The sequence below is a fragment of the Talpa europaea genome (genome assembly GCF_964194135.1).
Source record: "Talpa europaea genome assembly, chromosome: 7".
Taxonomy (NCBI): domain Eukaryota; kingdom Metazoa; phylum Chordata; class Mammalia; order Eulipotyphla; family Talpidae; genus Talpa; species Talpa europaea.
Window position 1 is genome coordinate 61741423 of NC_140074.1, and position 19238 is coordinate 61760660.

The window sequence follows — 19238 nt, forward strand, 5'->3', positions numbered from 1 at the left end:
AAATAAATACAATTACATTGCCTTAGAATTGATGTCACCAAATATCTGTATATGATACTAGACATAGAATATGTTGTAAACAATGCCAAATTATATCTCTTTAGTCACCTCATGTCATTTTGCCAGTTATCAAAACCTTGAAAGATTTCTAGCATTTTAATCAAAGCCAACTGTGACTTGAATCATTTTCTTGGAGCACCTTCATTCTGTTTGTGGTGGCTCTGAAGCTCTGAAGTATAAAATAGCAAATCAGATTCCCTCTTTCATGGATTAAGTAATCTAATCAGCAATCAGTCTGCATCTTATGAGTTTTGGGGTGCCATCTTTAATAAGCACTTTCTTAGAGAAGTTTTTATACCCTCCCTAAAATCAATGTATTATAATTAGGGCTTTGACCCTTAATGTTGTATTTATTGCAGATGAAGAATAGCAGGTGAATCAGGCAGACTATAGGTTGGATGGGAAATCAAGACCAGGACTTAATGCAGGGTGTGTGTGTGTATGTGTTTCTCCCCCATGTATTCATCTGCACACTTGTCTACTGTAATAGTGACTCTACTGGCAACACTATAGTACCTTTAGTCTGTGTTTCCCATGCAACAATTGCTAACATTTATTCAGCACCCACTCTGCACCAGGCACTACAAGAAGTACTTTGTATGTACTGACTCATTTACTTCTGTGCAACAAGGAGTGTTGTAATTATTTCCACGTATAAATCAGAGTAGAAGGCATAGCAGTAACTTTCCCATAGTTAACTTTTTTGAGGTCGCTGAGCAGATTCATGTGCCCCTAAACACTCCACCTCTTCCCTGAAAGGATTTCTTTCAAATCCCTGTGCCAGGAAAAGCAAATTTGAAACCTGAGAAATTGGTTTGTTTACTCTTGCACAGTATGTGCCATGTGATTGCCCAGATTTCCTGTTCGTCTTTGATCAAGAAGAAAATCAGAGCCAAATTTGTGGTACAAATACAATGACTTGGGGGCTCAACAGCCCTCAGTTAGGGGTGGTTTTTTTACACATTAAGAAAATTGTTTGAGGTGAGAGTCAAAACAGACTCACTTTTATATAACTTTTTTTTCCCCAATTGAGTCCTGAGATTTCCTTTATTTGAATGTCAGATTCTTTTAAAAATATTTAATATTTGTTTTTGAGCCATTTTTGCAATTCCATTGTTCTGTACATCATTGTACCATGAATGTACTATTTCAATTACTGTGGATTCATAATCTGTCTTAAGATGGTGAAAATAAATTTTCCCTCACTGTCCTTATGTTTAAAAAATGTTCTGTTTTTGCAGAACATCTTGTCTGTTCAATACATTTTCTATCAATTTTTTAAAATGGGAATTTTCAAAGTAATTATGGTTGTTGTTAGAGTTTTGGGGTTACAGTGAGTTGCTTCCCAATAAATTATAACTAAGATTGTGATTTGTCTTTGATGGTTCTACTTCAAATCCAAGACTTGCATAATCTTCAAAGCATTACAGAGATGCACACAATAATTTTCAAGAGAATTTAGGATGGGATAATGCTACAGTGACATTATTAAATAGATTTCCATTTTTAATGAAAAACTGGATCTCTCATAAGCAGAGTAGGTCATTCATGGAACCAGGGAAAGAGATGAGTCCCAGGAGTAACATTAATACTTAGACACAAATTCCAGCTTGAGGAGATACTGTTCCAACTAAAAAGATATACTGTGATTCATTATCCCACTGTCAAAGCATCCCTCTTATGGTGATAGATCCACCACATTCACTTCATTCAATTCCACGAAATAGCTGAAGAAGCTGATTGCTTTTGTTTTGGTTTTATGCCAGCTAAGTCTATTCATAGTTTGTGTACCCTTGTAGCTTCTGCTAGTCGGCCAACCCTTGCCAGGCCTAAGTCTTTCAGTACCCATGATATCAGGTATCTCATTGTTACTGAAATGAATCTTTGCTTAACAGTAAATTTCATTTTTCTGTCCAGGAAAGAGTAATCTCTCCTCTGTATGATAACATGAGTTTCCTGAGCTTGCACAGTGAGGGTTCACTCTTGAGCTGTTACTGAATCCCCAAGGAAGTTTAACAATTTTCCTGGTGACATCCCTCATCATCAGCCATGGATCCAACGCTAGATTATACTAAAATAAATCTGAATATCAATTTGGAAGGACATGATCTATTTATATTATCGAGTTTTCACATTGTGAGTACTGGCGTATCTTACTTTATTTCCTATGTAAAGTTCTCCTTCCCTTTTTTGTTTATTTAATTACATATTGTTAGTGGTCTCAGGCAAACTGTATCTGACATACATCACAGATTTGCTGAATGATAATTATCATCATCATTATTATTACCATAATTATTGTGTCAAGAGTGTATAAGAAGTAGCAAAGTAAAAAAGCTACTGCATTTATCCATGATGGATCCAATTTCAGTAGTAAGATATCAGAACTCTTGATGAAAGACAAGGCAGAAAAATCTTATGATGAAATAGAATTTTTGTGGTCAATGTCAAGATTCAATTGTTCATAACTTTGTCTTTTCATCAACAAGGTAAAGGCAAGCTGTGTTTTTAAAAAACTCTACCCAACTGATTCTAATTTAAAAAATATCATTACCATTTGAAGGTATAAACTTTAGTGATTTAGAAAATTGGGTTCTGTTGTGGAAGTCTTTTGGTTCAGGGAGGAATAAACATATTTGTTGATGTAGCTATACTTCCAGCATCTGTATACCTAGTATACTTATTTTTACTACAAATCAGTTTTTAGTTCTAGGTTTTCACAGAAAACAGGAGAAATCAGAAAGCAAGAGAAATCAATCGCGGAAGGCCCCGTGTCTTCTAAGAACTTACCCACACACCGGGCCTCCAGACCATCCCACTGGCCATTTCCTTGACAGGTGAGCTTAGCGCTTCCTTCAAGTCTGTACCCTTCATCACAGGTCACCAAACATGTTGTCTTATAGGACATTTCCCCTGTAGAGCAGCTTAAGCGGCCATGTCTGGGTTGGCGGAGACGAGGGCATGTTTTTACTATGTAAATAAAAACAATGAGATCACATTTTATTATATAAGGACAGATTTATAATTACAGGTTTAATAATGCCTACACATTGCAAGCAAGAAAATGTCCTTTTCTTAGAACACCAAACAGTAAATAACACACTATTATTTTTTGAGTTAGTACTAGACAATTAAAAGCCTATGTTTTATCAAATGCATTGCCCAAGAGATATCAGTGTGCTTACCTCTCTGCCCATGGGTGGGAAACTACACCAGTCTAAGGGACCTGGCCCTGATGGATGATGTTGACTGTAAATTGGTTGACAAGGGGTGGTACCTACAGCCCTCAGTTGGGCTTTGGCTGTGATTTTCCAGGCCACATTCCAGGGAAGAGATTTCAGGTTCATGATCAGTTTGGTCCTCAGATATCATAGACAGATCCTGGGTTTTTTTTTAATATATATAATTTTTTCCATCATTTTTCATTTTTGCATAATGTATGCATTTTCATCTTGGTTATAGACCCCATACAATTCCCACCACCCTTGTTTTGATCCTACTCCCTCTTCCCTTTTTCCTGGTCCTTTATTTAGGTTTTCTAAATTCCTGCTATGTGAGACCATCTGGTATTTTTCTTTTTCTTTCTGGTTTATTTCGCTAAACATGATCCCTTCCAGCACCATCCATGTTGCTGCAAATTGCATGAGTTTATCTTTTTTGATTGCTGAGTAATATTCCATTGTGTATATGTACTACATCTTCTTGATCCAGGCATCTATTTTTGGGCATTTGGGTTGTTTCCATAGCTTACCTATTGTAAATAGTGCTGCTATAAACATAGGAGTGGAATTGCTGGATCATATGGAAGCTCCATCTTTAGCAGGTCGAGGACTCTCCACACAGCTTCCCATAGTGGTTGGACCAGTTTGCACTCCCACCAGCAGTGCAGAAGAGTTCCTTTTTCTCCACATCCTTGCAACATTTCTCATTGCTAGTTTTTTCAATATGTGCCATTCTCACTGGTGTAAGATGGTATCTCATTGTAGCTTTGATTTTCATTTCTCTGATTACAAGTGATGTTAAACATTTTTTCATATGCCTGTTGGCTATTTGCATTTCCTCTTTGGAGAAGTTTATTTTTAGCTCTTCTGCCCATTTTTTGACTGGATTATTTACTTTGTCTTTGTTGAGTCTCATCAGCCCTTTGTAGGCGAAACATTAGATGACATACACCTCAGCAACATCTTTAAAGACACATCACCCAAAGCAGTGATGGTGAAGGCAAAGATAAACAGCTGGGACTACATCAAATTAAAGAGCTTCTGTACAGCAAAAGAGACAGTAACCGAAACAAAGAGACATCCCACTGATTGGGAGAAAATTTTTGCACACAACACTAATGATAAAGGACTGATCACAAAAATCTACAAAGATCCTGGGTTTTTTAATGATCCCGGTTTCTGCAAAGCTGCCCAACCTCTGCAATTTTGAATTCTTACGTTTTAGCCTCTAATCACAGCTGTGGATTTTTAGCTCTTTTTTTTCACTCCTTTATTCCAAAACACAGGATGCAGTTCATGATGCAGTGTTAACTTACACATTGTCTTTTTGTTGTTGGTGGTGGTTTTTTGGTTTGTTTGTTTGTTTGTTTGTTTTGCTGCTATGGCAGAGATAGCTAATTGCTCACCTAATAACCATTTCCATGATGGTAGTAATAGCAATGGGCATTCTAGCTTAGACCTGCTCCAATTAAGATTTCCAATCAAGAGAAGGAAGAAGGAGAGGAAAGAAGAAAGGAGAGGGGGGAGACAAAAGAGGGGGTAAAGGAGTAAGACAAAGGCAGATGGAAGAGAAGAGGAGGGGATGGAAAAAGTGCAGGATAACTTGATGGATAGGGATAGAGAGTAAGTGCAGAGGAGAGGGGTGGAGCAGGAGAGGTAGGGGGCTGCACTGACCCATGGAAACTCACCCTTCTAGTCAGATGGCATGCACATTCTTGCCAGGAACAGAGATATGTGGGGGGGGGGCGGGGAGACAGTTGATTTCTGTTCAATATGCCAAAGGGATTAAATGAAGCAAAGGTGGCAGATCTACTCCATAAAAAGGATGGTTTGACAATGGGATGAACCTCAGTAAATCTCTTTATGTAGGCACATACACTTATTTTAATAGCTTATATATATATAATCCCACTACCATTAGGCACTGAGCAGAAAACAAAATAGCCCTACAAATACAGAAGGTTCAGTTTGTTCTGATAGCATTAAAGGCCAAAGACAACAGAGTAATCTCTCAAGATTTCTTAACAAGGGCCTCCCCGGTGGCACAGCCGTTGAGCGCTGGGTTGCGAAGCTGCCCGCAGCCTCGGCAGCAGCGGCTCGATCCCTGGCTGCTCCCCGGCCACCGGAGGAGGGTCCCACAAGGCGCGCAGATCTCTCCTGCCTCCCGCTGCTCCCCTCAGCAGTGCACTTTGGTCCTTCTGCCTGCTCTGCTCCCTGCTCTGGCTCTGGTAAATTCTCTCACCCTCCCGCACTTCTGACTGTACCCAGTGCTTGTATAAATAAATAAATAAATCTTTAAAAAAAAAAAAAAAAGATTTCTTAACAAAATCTTGTTAAGAATTACGTGGGGACACTGGGCAAGATATATTTTTCTTTCTTCCAATTTTGCCAATTTTTCTTATCAAGCATATATTTCTTTATGATGAAAGCTTAACTATGAAATAAAAGAAAAGGGATTTAGGGCAATATAATCAGTACATAGTCAATTGAGGTTACTGATAGAATCTACTCTGAAGGCGCTCATTCAAATTACATTAGTTGGCAGCTCATAAATATTGGCTGCATTAAATATATGTTTAGGATTGATGACTCCTAAGAGAAAATTCAAGAATTGGATTAGTGATGAAACCATAAACCTGAGTCATTCCATCTTGGATTGTTTAGACTGAAGTCAATTATTGATAACAAATGAATAGCAATATTTTGTCTTTCACATTTTATTTTTATTGAGTGTGTCCATCAAGCAAGCAGAATTTTTATTGAATGTGTCCATCAAGAGCATAGAATAATTTTGCCTTCTACATTTTGTCTTGTACTGAGTGTCCATCATGTATAGCACAAAGACAATTGCCTGAAGTGAGTCAAAGGGGAGTAAAATAAACTCTTAAGAATAAGATGTATAAAATCTGGAAAATCATATTAAAGAACTGCTTTTAGATTCAAGAAATTGCTGAAATAACTGTAGCTTTCCATCCTGAGACAAAAAGGATTTGCAACACATCTCAGGAGTACTGCTAGTAAATTCTAGTTGGGTTTTATCCAGATGCAAATTACATTGTCTCTCAAATGTTAATTTTAATAAATGTTCATTGCTCCTCAGGGTAAATAAAGCATATACAATAATTCCTATTTAGTCCTTAAACATTTTACACTCCTTTTTAATGAAGAATGGCTACATATTTTTACTTCAATAGGAACATATTTTTGTCAACAAGCTAAAAATTCTGCAATAAATATTTCTTGACTTACATTCATATTAAAGTAGTACTTAAATATTTATTAAGCTTCTTTTTAAGAAACGAGCAATTCAGTCTTTTAAGAGAACAGTCTATTGAAATATCAACTCAAATTATATAAGAGAATCAAACTGTGTTTAAAAAATGTGAACATATCATTAGTGTATCAGTGTATCAATGGACTTACCAATATGCATATTTATTAGATTTAAATTTTCAATTATTCCCAGAGGTATAGTCAAGAATTGAGGGGATGGGGGAAGACACTCTGTGCTCAAGATAAACTCATAATCTAGCAGAGGTGACAGAGAAGTTAATTGATAAAACAAGTGTGGTGGTTTGTAGGGTAACAAGTTAAGAAACCCCCTTATTGTGGGGTCTGGCTGGGTTGGTTAACAGTAGAACTTGCACTTGGATTTTGGGAGGCATTAATGGAGCAGTGGTTAGAGGTCATCCTCTTCAGGCTAAGGAAGTTGGCAACAGCGCACTGTTTATATTTAGGGACTAAGTGTAAAGGCAGAACAATCCAGGCTGTTGGAGCAACTTGCAAAGGATGGCTTCCTGAAAGGGTCATTTCTTCTGGCTTTAGTGTCTGCCGGCAAGCTCAGGAAGGGGAGCTGTGGAGCGTAGAGAGTCAGGAGCTGGAACTTTTTCTAAAGGGGTTTTATAACCTGCTTTTCTCATCTCAGAAGACCAATAAGTGCAAAGTTAAATTGTAGTGTCTTCCACTTTCTACCTTGATGTATTTGGAAGAAGGGATACAGATTTTACGTAGTTTTTAACTGTTGAGACTTTACAGGAATATATCTCAGAGATTTTCTATGGCTAATTTTTCAGTAAAGGGACATGACTTTTTAGCGTTTGAGATTGCATGACAGAAAACGTCTTCCCACATACACAGTAGCTGTTTGAGTTTTCAAATCTATGGCACAATTCTTTTCTTCCCGAATCCTGGAAACAAACTGTTATCTTCTAGTATTTATAATGACGAACAAGTGACTCAAAGCAAGTCTGATTCCCCCTCCTTTGGAGGCAATGCTATTTATTTCTAGATACAATTTTGTGTTTTTCTAAGATATTCAGAAACTTCGCTAAGATCATTTCCAGACAAGGATCTGTTCTTAATATCCTTTTCTGGCATTCAAAAAGTGATTTTAAACTGAGTATCAAAGATTTGAATTATTTTTCTTTCAAGATTTCAGCTTGCGGATATATTCTTTGATCTTCTATTAGTGCTTTCCCTCTACTTTTTTATTTCTCTGAATTCTTAATTGAGAAGAGTCTGGTTCCTGAGACTATTCTCATGTCACCTATTCTTCATCATTTATCTTTGAAATTTCCTATACTTTCAGAAGAATTTCTCAGTTGATTTTGTAACTTCTTGATTTGTTTTTTTAACTCTGTCCATGAATTGTATGCAAACCTTTTTTTTTTTTTAAATTTTCTAGAGGCATGTCTTATTTCTTTACTTATTTGTTTGTTTGTTTTTGGTTTATACATGCACTGAGTACAGTCAGAAGCGCGGGAGGGTGAGAGAATTCACCAGAGCCAGAGTGGGGAGCAGAGCAGGCAGAAGGACCGAAGTACACTGCTGAGGGGAGCAGCGGGCGGCAGGAGAGGTCTGCGCGCCATGCGGGACCCTCCTCTGGTGGCCGGGGAGCAGCCGGGAATCGAACCGGCGCCGCAGAGGTGGCAGGCAGCTTCGCAACCCAGCGCTCAACCGCTGCGCCACTGGGGAGGCCCATTTTTTTAAAGATTTATTTATTTTTATACAAGAGCTGGGGTACAGGCCAGAGGCGCAGGAGGGTGAGTGGATTCACCAGAGACAGAGTGGGGAGCAGAACCGGCCAACTGACTGAAATACACTGCTGAGGGGAGCAGTGGGCGAGATAGGAGAGGTCTGCCGCGCCATGTGGGTATCTCCCTGGCCGGCCAGGAATCCAACCCACACTGCAGAGGCTGCGGACAGCTTCACAGTGCTGCGCTCAACCCACTGAACCACTGCGGAGGCCCTAAATCGTTTTTTCTTAAAGAAATGTTGTTATCCTCAGATTTCTCCCAATTCTTCAAATCCTGGCCTTATTTTAACAATATAATTGCCTTTGAATCTCAGCGATTCCATTCCTCATCTCCCTCCCCTTTCTTTCAGATCTTCTTTGTTCAACTTGCTGACTATCTTAATTTTTCCTTGTCTTTTTACACATTAAGAACATGGGGACCTGAGTTAGGCAAATTCCTATTTAGGGTTCAGGGTTAGGTAGCTGATAAATGCAAACTGGTTGTTTCCTCAGGTTCACAAATGACCTTGGGGTTGTGAGTGGGTTGGCTTCCCTTATGGGTCCAGGAACCAAAAGAAATCAGAAGACAGCACCCCTTATCCTACTGCAGTGAGAATGATTTGTAGAAAGTTGATGTGCAACAGTTGTAAGATAAGGAAAATCATTCCTAGCAGTGGCAGAGTAGAGGTGAATCGAGGTGCCATTCCAATTAGTGTTTATCCTTATTTGATGTGTGGGACTCAGGTTCCATTTGTGGTGTTGCCCCCTTTCTTGGCATCTCACTTTACTGACTTTCACTTTCTACAGCAAACATCTATTCCAAGTGTAGGCTGGGGGTGTACACGCTCCTGTCACAAGTGTGGTTCCCCAAGTCCTGTAATCACAGTCGCATCAAATTCCCCATCTGACCATTCCCAAGCTCTCTCTGCCATCCTGTCTCAGCTGCTTGAAATCTGAGGTTTGGGGTAACCTGTCCATTTACTTCCCAGGCAGGCCCTTCCTTGGCTTGTCCACAAATGGAACATAAAAGGCATAGTTTATGACCAGGTTCTCAACTGAACTTAGTAGATCTGACCCTAAACTTCCTATAATTTTTTCTTTCTCTGTGGTCTCTGGTCTACGAAATCCAAAGAAACCAAGAACTTACTGGTCCATTAGAATTTAAATCAAGGAAATCAAGTGTGACAATTGATAAACAGCATGAATGGGCAGCTTGCATACCTCTGCAGGAGCGCTCTGAGCCGGACCACAAACCATTGGGTAGACACAAGAGGATGCTGCTTCCCACCAGGTCAAATCCAGGGTGACATCGGACCCCACAGGCTGCATTGAAGTGGTTGTTGCAAGTGTTTTGAATAAAGTAACCATTTTCAGGAGGCTTCAGGGCAGGGCAGTGGACAACTAACAATGACAGAAATAAAATTAAAAAGTAAAGTGAGCCTTTTCTCTGAAACATCCACTCTTTTTTGGATTTTGTTTCATTAAGAGGACACTTTTTTTTTTTTAACATATAGCTAAATTACCCACAGCATTCCTATTTACTGCATTTGAAATTTCTAAGTACACATTTTGTAGAAGTAGCCTTACATCTCACTCCTATTAGATGTATACTTTAATTAAATTTTAATAATAAACAATATATTTTTATGCTTTAAATTTTTTTTAATTTTCATATTTATGTAGCTACAAGATTTTCTAGTTCTTGACCTTCACATGTCCTTATATATTTTCTTTCTTAATTAAGGTGGCATGAAATAAAGAATAAATAGGGCCAGAAAGGTATGTCTGCTACAGCTCCCAAGAGCAGCGGCCTTCTGTACATATTATAGGCTAATCAATTAAAATTTGATGTGGGGGGCCTCCACTGGTGGCGCAGCGGTTGAGCGCTGGGCTGCGAGGCCAGCGAGGGTCCCACAAAAATAAATAAATAAATAATAAAATTTGATGTGAATAAAATCAGAATACTCAGGGAAAGATTTTCTTTAAATGAATTTATCACCAGAGGCAAAACTAGTTCACTTGTTTTGGTTTTTTTTTTAAGATTTATTTATTTATTTATACAAGCACTGGGTACAGTCAGAAGCGCAGTAGGGTGAGAGAATTCACCAGAGCCAGAGCGGGGAGCAGAGCAGGCAGAAGGACCGAAGTACACTGCTGAGGGGAGCAGCTGGCGGCAGGAGAGGTCTGCACAATGTGGGACCCTTCTCAGGTGGCCGGGGAGCAGCCGAGAGGCTGCCGCAGCTTCGCAATCCAGCGCTCAACAGCTGCGCCACCGGGGAGGCCCAAAACTAGTTCATTGGTCATTCAAATTTATTGGTAAATTTGTGGCTTTTTTTCTTAAGTTCATTTTAAATCTTTTCCAAGTAATAAATTTTTCTGGTTTCATGGTTGCATTATTCTGAGGGTATCAGATTCTTTTTCACTGCAGCAAGCTAAAGCTGTGTTAAGTGATAAGAAATGGTATTATTAAAGGAAAGAATTCCCCAAAAATATGATTAAAGGAATATTAAAGATCATTTTAAATGAATTGGCTGACGCCACCAGCATCAACCCCTTCTAAGAGGTCAGCTTTTATATTTCCTATTTGTCAGCGGTAGAAGTCTCACCTTCGCAGGTCTGTCCAGATGCCCGATATCCTTCCCTGCAGACACAGTCTTCAGGGGACGTGCTGCCAGGTGGAGAAGTGTGATTTTCATCAGGACATCGAAGGCAAGTGCTGATTCCTCCTGGTGAACCTTCTGGTTTGTATGTGCCTGGTGGGCAAGCTGTGGACAGACAGTAAGTCAGGGAAGTTCATTTGCATGGTACATCAACAGATAGTTAAGATTTTCAAAAATTAAGTAAAGGAGTGAGGGGAGTATGTATATTTGCATACTTACAAGCTGTTGCCAGGGCCTCCCTGGTTGCACAGGGTTTGCTATCAAACTATCACCAGCCACTGCATCATGAGTTCATCTCCAGGCAGGGAGCTACCCACATGGCATGGCAGACCTCTCCTCTTTCTCCCACTGCTCCCCTCAGCAGTGTATTTCAGTACATCTGCCTGTTCTGCTCCCCAATCTGTCTCTGGTGAATCCTCTCACCACCCACACCTCTGGTCTACACCTTAGTTCTTGTATGTATAAATAAATCTTAAAAAAAAAAAAAAAGCTGCTGCCTGCTGATGTGGCTTCCAATCAGCCTGAATCTAGATTCTGACTGAAATTCTCCCCTTTGGGACACTGACAGATCATGGCACATCTCATCCCCATCTACTCTCTAAGTGTTGTGAAGCGATGTTACCTCAATAAAAAAAAGTAAACACAAAAATATAACAAGCTGCTCCAACAATCACAAAGGTTAGAGAGATAACCAACAGGTAGGGTAGGGTTGAAGGATATGGTTCATTCCCTATACAAGGTCATTTCTTCAGGACTGGGAGAGCTGTTTGTTATATGTAAAGCATAAAACTCAACACAGAGCAGCAAGCAAAATGACAAAAAAAGAAAGGACCATGATTTTCTCAGACTCCAAGGCAAAAAATGAATGACATTGCTTTCTATGCTCCCTTTGCACTGACAACGCAGCTCTGAATCTCTAACTCACTCTCTTTAAAGGTACACATCTGTAAAATAACTCAAAATTAAGAATTAAAATACACAGAAACTGTGGGATAAAGAAACTTGTACTGTTTATTTATGAATTAAATGTAGCATAATCTCTATACATTTGATTATTTAAAATGGTAGCAACTAAGTAATGTCCACTTATATGAGGATATTTTATATAAATTATCTCACTTAATCCTTACAGTAATAGTTAGCATTAATAATTATTGATGCTACATTTTAAAAAATCCACTCATTTTATTAGTAGAAGAGAAAATGGAGGCTTAGAGAGATTTGATGAAAAAAGTTACCCAGATTGCAGATGAATTAGAATTTTTATTTTAGTAACTAACATAGCTTTAGACATTTTTAATGATGAAAATTCAAAGTTACATTTATCAGTCCTTAAGTAGCAAGTCAAACATTTTTAAATGGTAGCACATTCTTATTCTCATGTCATCTGTTTAAGGTCAGTTTCTGGGCAAATAAGCTTTGGTTTATTTGTGTGTTTTGAAAAAACTTTATTTCTTCAGAGAAGTTTTAAATTTACAACAAAATGGAAAGGAAGATTAGAGCCAAGCAAATATTTATATTGCATTCATTACAACTCATGAAATGTCCTATGCATTTTATTAACATTATCTTTTTTAATCTCCTTAAAAGCCCATGAAGTAACTAATAATATTAATCTCCTCTTATAGATGAGAAAACAAATGCACTAAGAGATCAAAGAACTTGTCGAAAGTCACACCGTGAGTAAGTAGCAGAGCTGGGACTCAAACCCAGATAATCTGAATGCAGAGGCCATGTTCTTTATCACTGCAGGTGCTGTGTCTCAAACCCAACCTCTTGGATGCTAAAGCCTTGTTTCAACCACTAGGGTATGCTAAAAATGTAAACAATCATTTTCAGTAGAAAAGATCCATAATATAATCTCATCATTTAAAAAAATGGCCATGCTTCTAAAATTCTTTATAACATCTCAAAACAAAAGATAAAATTTTTCTCAAGCTATGTGGTAAAAAATTCTAGATCTGGAAAAATATGTGACTATTTGAAAGAGACATCTAAAAAATAGGTATATTTTATAGGTATTAAGAAAATACTTTGGCGGTCCTCCCCGGTGGCGCAGCGGTTGAGCGCTGGGTTGCAAAGCTGCCCGCGGCCTCTGCGGCACCGGTTTGATCCCCGGCTGCTCCCGGCCACCAGAGGAGGGTCCACATGGCGCGCAGACCTCTCCTGCCGCCCACTGCTCCCCTCAGCAGTGTACTTTGGTCCTTCTGCCTGCTCTGCTCCCCGCTCTGGCTCTGGTGAATTCTCTCACCCTCCTGCACTTCTGACTGTACCCAGTGCTTGTATAAACAAAACAAACAAACAAATAAATAAATAAAACATGCCTCCAATTAAAAAAAATACTTTGGCATAAAGAAATGGGATATTTTTTAAAAGTATCATTAAATTGAATTATTCATATTGCTAAATATATATGTAACATACATACATACATATAATCTAAGGAAGAAAATAATCTTCACTTAACATAAAAAAAAAGGGAAATGGGAAATGGGTGGAAAGAGATAGAATGTAAGTTTCTCATTTCATTTCATAAGCATCAATGTGACAAACTGAAATAAAAATTGTAGATTCAAGATAGTACATTAAAAAGTTCAAATAATTAGGAATGGAAAAATAATATAAAACCTCCAAACTAGCAAAAGTGAAAAAGGAGGGGAAAACATAAAGAAAAAGCAACTAAGAATTAAAAAAAAAAACATAAACTAAGGTTAGAGAAGTAAACCAAACAGATGCGTTATCATAAATAATAATGCACTAATTTAACCCTTTGTAAGAATCAAACCTAAAACAAATCAGACACACAGATTGAAAATGATGAGAGGTATAAACATATTAAATGCTTCAAAAATCTTCATGAAGCAAGTAGATTAATATTTTAATGAGAAATAGAAGATTAATTTGTAGAGATTTTTCTTATCTATGAAAAAATAATGAATGCTGCTATAGAAAAGTGGACAAAGAACCAGAATTGGAAATTTACTAAAAAGGTAATAAGAATGACCAATGATCAGAGGCTAATAAAGTGTTTAACCTCATTCAGAATGAAAAAAAGGCAAATTTATGACTACCTTTTATTTATTTATTAAATTTTAAAGAATTATTTATTTATTTATTTATTTATGCATACAAGAGCTGGGGTGCAGGCCAGAGATGTGAGGGAATGAGAGCATTCACCAGAGACAGAGTAGGGAACAGAACAGGCGGATCCACTGAAATAAACTGCTGAGGGGAGCAGCAGGCAAGGCAGGTGAGATCTGCTGCACCATGTGGGTAGCTCCCTGGCCAGGGATTGAACTAGTGCTGCAGTGGCTGATGGCAGCTTCATAGTGCTGCATCCCTTGCACCACCAGGAAGGCCCCTTGACCACCTTTTAATTTGGCAAAGCATTTCCAAATAGGCATGTAGGCACACTGTTCTCTCCTCCTTTGTGAGGCAATGAGAGGTTGGGCACCCAAGGCCTCAAAAAGAGCTTTTGCTTGACACAGCATTTCAATACCAAGAATTTTTCTCACATAGAAGCAAGCAAAAATGTATGTATAAAAAAATGTGTGTATAATTGCTGTTTCATCATTGCATAGCATTGGAGCCAATACATATGTCTAGAGATGGGGGGTAGTTAAATTCTAATCACACATCCATCCAATGGGATATTAGCCATAAAAATTAAATTCTTAATATGAAAGTCATTCATATTACATAGTTGAGTGTAAAAAAAGCACATGTCAAACAACCTATTATATATGAGTCTATTAATCAAGACAACTGAGTTGCAATTGCGCTTTTCCATGATCAGGCTAAACTTTTCCTACAAAACACAGAAGTTGCAACTAATGATGGGTATGACCTTTCCAAAGTTAGCATCTAATGATTCCCGAAATAGAATGAAACAACATAACAGGTGAAAGAAACCTTCTATAACAGCAATCTATGGATTTTATAATTTATTTTTTAAAAATTACATTAAAAGGAACTGATCTCATAAGTATTCTCCAAAATTCTTTGAGCAATCAAGAATTTACCACACTGCAGAACACTGCTTTGGATAAAAATATCCAAAAGTACATTTGGAAATATATTGTGAAATTCATAATGATAATGGAAAACAGACTTTAGGAGAACTATTTAAAGACATTGCACAATTCTACTGGGATAGGTGTAATAAACTTCTTTGATTCTCAATGGGGAAAATTCCCTATCTGAAATGAAGCAAAATGAAATAAAACTGTGGTTTCAACAAGTTTCATAAGACTTGGTAAAAGGTTAGGGTATATATATATATATATATATATATATATATATACACACACACACACACACACGCAAGTATGTATAATATTTTTCCTTCTTAATATGAGATGTTTCCTTCCTGGAAATGTACCAAATATTATCTGTAAATTGCTCTTTCTGTTGTTGTTAAAATGAACACTTTCTCTTTTCAGAAACATTTTGGCAGTTATCAGCTACTATCACTGGAAGTGCGATCCTTGAAGTTACCATGCTGTGCTAACATTAGATTTTGTTTCCCTCAGCTGGCAGCACAATTCTTTGACAGAAGTAAAACATGCATCTTTAAGAGGGAGGGGGAGGGAAAGGAACAGGGGCACAAGGGATGGGGGCCAGGGGATAAGAGACTGAAGAAAATAAAAACAGTCTGTATAATTTACATATGAGCAAACTGAGGCACGAAGAGAAGTATTGTCCATTGCACATTGTAAAACAAAACAAAACCACCAACCAGTGAGGAATTCGTCAAACATAAATCTCCATTCTCTCTAATCCACCTTACCCATGAGAGATCAAGTCCTTACATGATGATTTTTGTTAACAATAACATTTAAAATAGCTTCCATTTTATGAAATTACTTCTTATAAAAAATCTCAGTAAAGGGGCCTCCCTGGTGGCACAAGGGGTTAAGCACAGCACTATGAAGCTATCTGCAACCTCTACAGCACGAGTTCGAGCCCCTGGCCAGCCAGGGAGATACCCACATGGTGCAGCAGACCTCTCCTGCCTCGCCCGCTGCTCCCCTCAGCAGTGTATTTCAGTCACTCTGCCTGTTCTGTTCCCCACTCTGTCGCGGGTGAATCCTCTCACTGCCCCCTCACCTCTGGCTTGTATGCATCAATAAATAAATCTTTAAAAATAAACTCAGTAAATATTAAGAGCCTTTGCATTTTGCATATTTTTCCATTCTTGAAAGTTAGTAAATCCCTAAAGATAGTTTGAGGGCAGCTGCATGCTCTGCATTCAGTTGTACACTACACACCCAAGGCAGATGCAAATGATAATGGTTCCAGGAGTCACACAACTCTATGGGAAGGGCACCAAACAATTACTGGGGTTCCCCAGAGAGAGGCTCTTTATTACTACGACCTCATGCTTCTTCTCAGTGTCACCTATTTGATCCAAACGAGGAATGTTTCTACAAATAACTGTGCTAGAATCCATTGCCCTAGAAAAGAACCAGTTTTTCTCATGCTGAGCCAATATTTTCACAAATACAAGACAAGTACTCAGGCATGCATATAAGGAACTTTCTTCTGGTTGGATACCCAGGATCCTTTCTATTTTCATCAACAAATTAGATAAGAAAATTTTAACATCCCCTGTGATTGGTGAGTTCATTAGCTGGAGTACAGACTATTTCTGTGAGTTTGAGCCCTCTGTGGTGTCGTAGCAGCTAATGGCACCCTCGCTGCAGGAAGGAAGTCATGCTGCAAATGCAAGAACCTGCTAAGACTAGCCAGGAGATTACTGATAGGTCAGGACAAGTGTATCAGAAAGCAAAACCCTCAAAAGCCTGTGTCTAAAAAAGGATGCATTAACAAAGTCATCACCTTTTGTTTAAAATCAATATTATGTATACAAACACACACACAGACACATACACAAGCACATGCATTACACATAAATACAACCTGAGTTGTAGACTAAGGTAAATTCTACTTCATTGGAAGCCTTGCATTTTAACATTTTGTTTAATTAAAGTAACATTGACTGACAACTCTGCATGTGATTCAGAGCCACGGGATCCCACCTCCTCAGATGCATGTCACCCCACCAAACCCACCACCTAAGCACCCATAGTTCTCTACCATAGTCCACTGTGTCCCTTCCCCATTGTTTTCCCATCTCTCCCTTTGCTCTTGAGGTCTCAATTCCATGGTCAGATTTCTAGGTTTTGTTATTGGCTTGGTTTTTTTCAATTCTCTGTTTGGTTTTTCTGTATAACACATATAAGGGAAAACATCCAGTTTTTGTCTTTCTCCTTCTGAGTTATTTTACTTAGCATAACCCCTTCTAGTTTCATCGATACTGTCACAAATGGCAAGAATTCATCTTTCTTTCCTTATAGCTAAGTGGTATTCCATTGTGTATATAGGCCACACTTTTCTAATCTGCTCCTCTGTCGTACTAGGGCACTTAGGTTGTTTCCCATAACTTGGCCATTGTAAATAGGGCTGCAATGAATACAGGACTGCACGTATCCCTTCAAATTAGTGTTACTGCATTCCCCCGGTAGACACATGGAAGTGAAACTGCTGGATCATATATGATAGATCTATTTTTAACATTTTGAGAGACCTTCATACCGTTTTCCATAGGGGTGAGAGCATTCTATATTCCCACCACCAGTGTATGAGGGAAATCCATCTTTTCTTAGGTGTCATAAGGGGTTTACTGTCCAGATGAGAAAGGTGTGATTATCTTGAGTTTTGAAATTAAAACTTTGTGGGAAAGCACTTTAGGAAAGACCTCTGCAGAGTTTTAGATTTTTGACCTCATTTTTTTCTCTTTCTAAAATAGCAAATAACTCAGAATCATAGGAAGAAAATAAAATTTACTGTAAGTTTAATCACCTCTGCTTTAAATATTCCTTTCAAGTTTGGTTGATCGATTGATTGCTTTTTCCCACGACCTACCCTCTTGCCCTCTCTCCCTCTCGTCCCTATCAGAAACCTCATGTCACTTATCAAAGTCCCATAGTTCATAATTAATTTGCTTTTTCAGTTCATCCACTTCTATCACTTATTTTATTCATATGTAAAACATGCAATATTTGTCTTTTTCTGACCTACTTTGCCGCAAGTAATCCTCTCAAGCTCCTTCCATTTTGCTGTAAGTGGTATGCTTGATATTTAGGATGATTCCAATTTTTAAAAATTATAAACAACTTCTTATAAACATCTTGTTCCCTTAGATCTCTCATTCTCTTAAAAATTTTTTCTTAGGCAATACCATTGACTTTACAAACTCATTAGCTTATTGTGATATGATATTATATTCCTATTATTAGGAATAGAAATGCATCTGATTTTACTCCTATTAGCACCGGTGATTAACAGTTTTTAAAATTACCAATTAGGCATTATTTATTTATTTATTTATTTTTAAAGATTTATTTATTTATATAAGATTGATTGATTGATTGATTTATACAAGCACTGGGTACAGTCAGAAACGTGGGAGGGTGAGAGAACTCACCAGAGCCAGAGCGGGGAGCAGAGCAGGCAGAAGGACCGAAGTACACTGCTGAGGGGAGCAGCGGGCAGCAGGAGAGGTCTGTGCGCCATATGGGACCCTCGCCCGGTGGCCGGGGATCGAACCGGCGCTGCATAGGCTGCAGGCAACTTCGCAACCCAGCACTCAACCACTGCGCCACCAGGGGAGGCCCCAATTAGGCATTATTTAAATGTGAAGAGCTGTGAATTTCACTGCAACAGGGTTTCAACTTCAATCTAGAGTAGATCTACCCCCAAGATTCTGATGTGTGTAGGTCCAACAGAAATTTATTTGCTTGAAGAAATTGAGAACCTTCTGGGAGAAAACTCCATCCATGGTAGGTAAAGTATTCAAAACATCACAGCCCAGAATGGCAGGAACATTGATCAGGGTGAAGAGACCTCAGGGGCAGCAACAGAGTGGACTTCTGCGTGCCAACTAACCTGCCAGATGTTACTCCACAGGGGCTGGACTGCAGGATTGGCCTTGAGCCTGGATAAGGGGCCAAATCAGTAAAGTGGTATTCAAGCTATTTCCCAACAAATACATAAGTAGTTCAGTATTAGAACAACTGTAAACCTGTGCTGATGCCTATCCACCAAATACCAGCTTGCCCTAAGGAAAGAGAATTGGCACATGTATAACATGTATAACACATGTATAACATGTCTAATAACACTTGATCTTAGTTGTCAGAAAGGAAGAACGTTTCTGGATGTAGTTTTTTTGTTGTTGTCAAATTTGTTTGGGTCATGTAAAGAACGATACATTAGGGG

The 19238-nt window shown here is 38.4% G+C and overlaps 1 protein-coding gene across 1 annotated transcript in view; it reads right to left on the reverse strand.

The window, feature by feature from the left end:
- SVEP1 (sushi, von Willebrand factor type A, EGF and pentraxin domain containing 1) overlaps window positions 1-19238 on the reverse strand; it is a gene marked incomplete at its 5' end in the record, with an annotated part of 147543 nt that overhangs the window by 91173 nt on the left and 37132 nt on the right. Inside the window, 3 exons of the mRNA XM_084236795.1 lie at window positions 2851-3030; window positions 9517-9696; window positions 10902-11060. Coding sequence (XP_084092921.1) covers window positions 2851-3030; window positions 9517-9696; window positions 10902-11060 — 519 coding nt within the window. The remainder of the gene's footprint in view (window positions 1-2850; window positions 3031-9516; window positions 9697-10901; window positions 11061-19238) is intronic.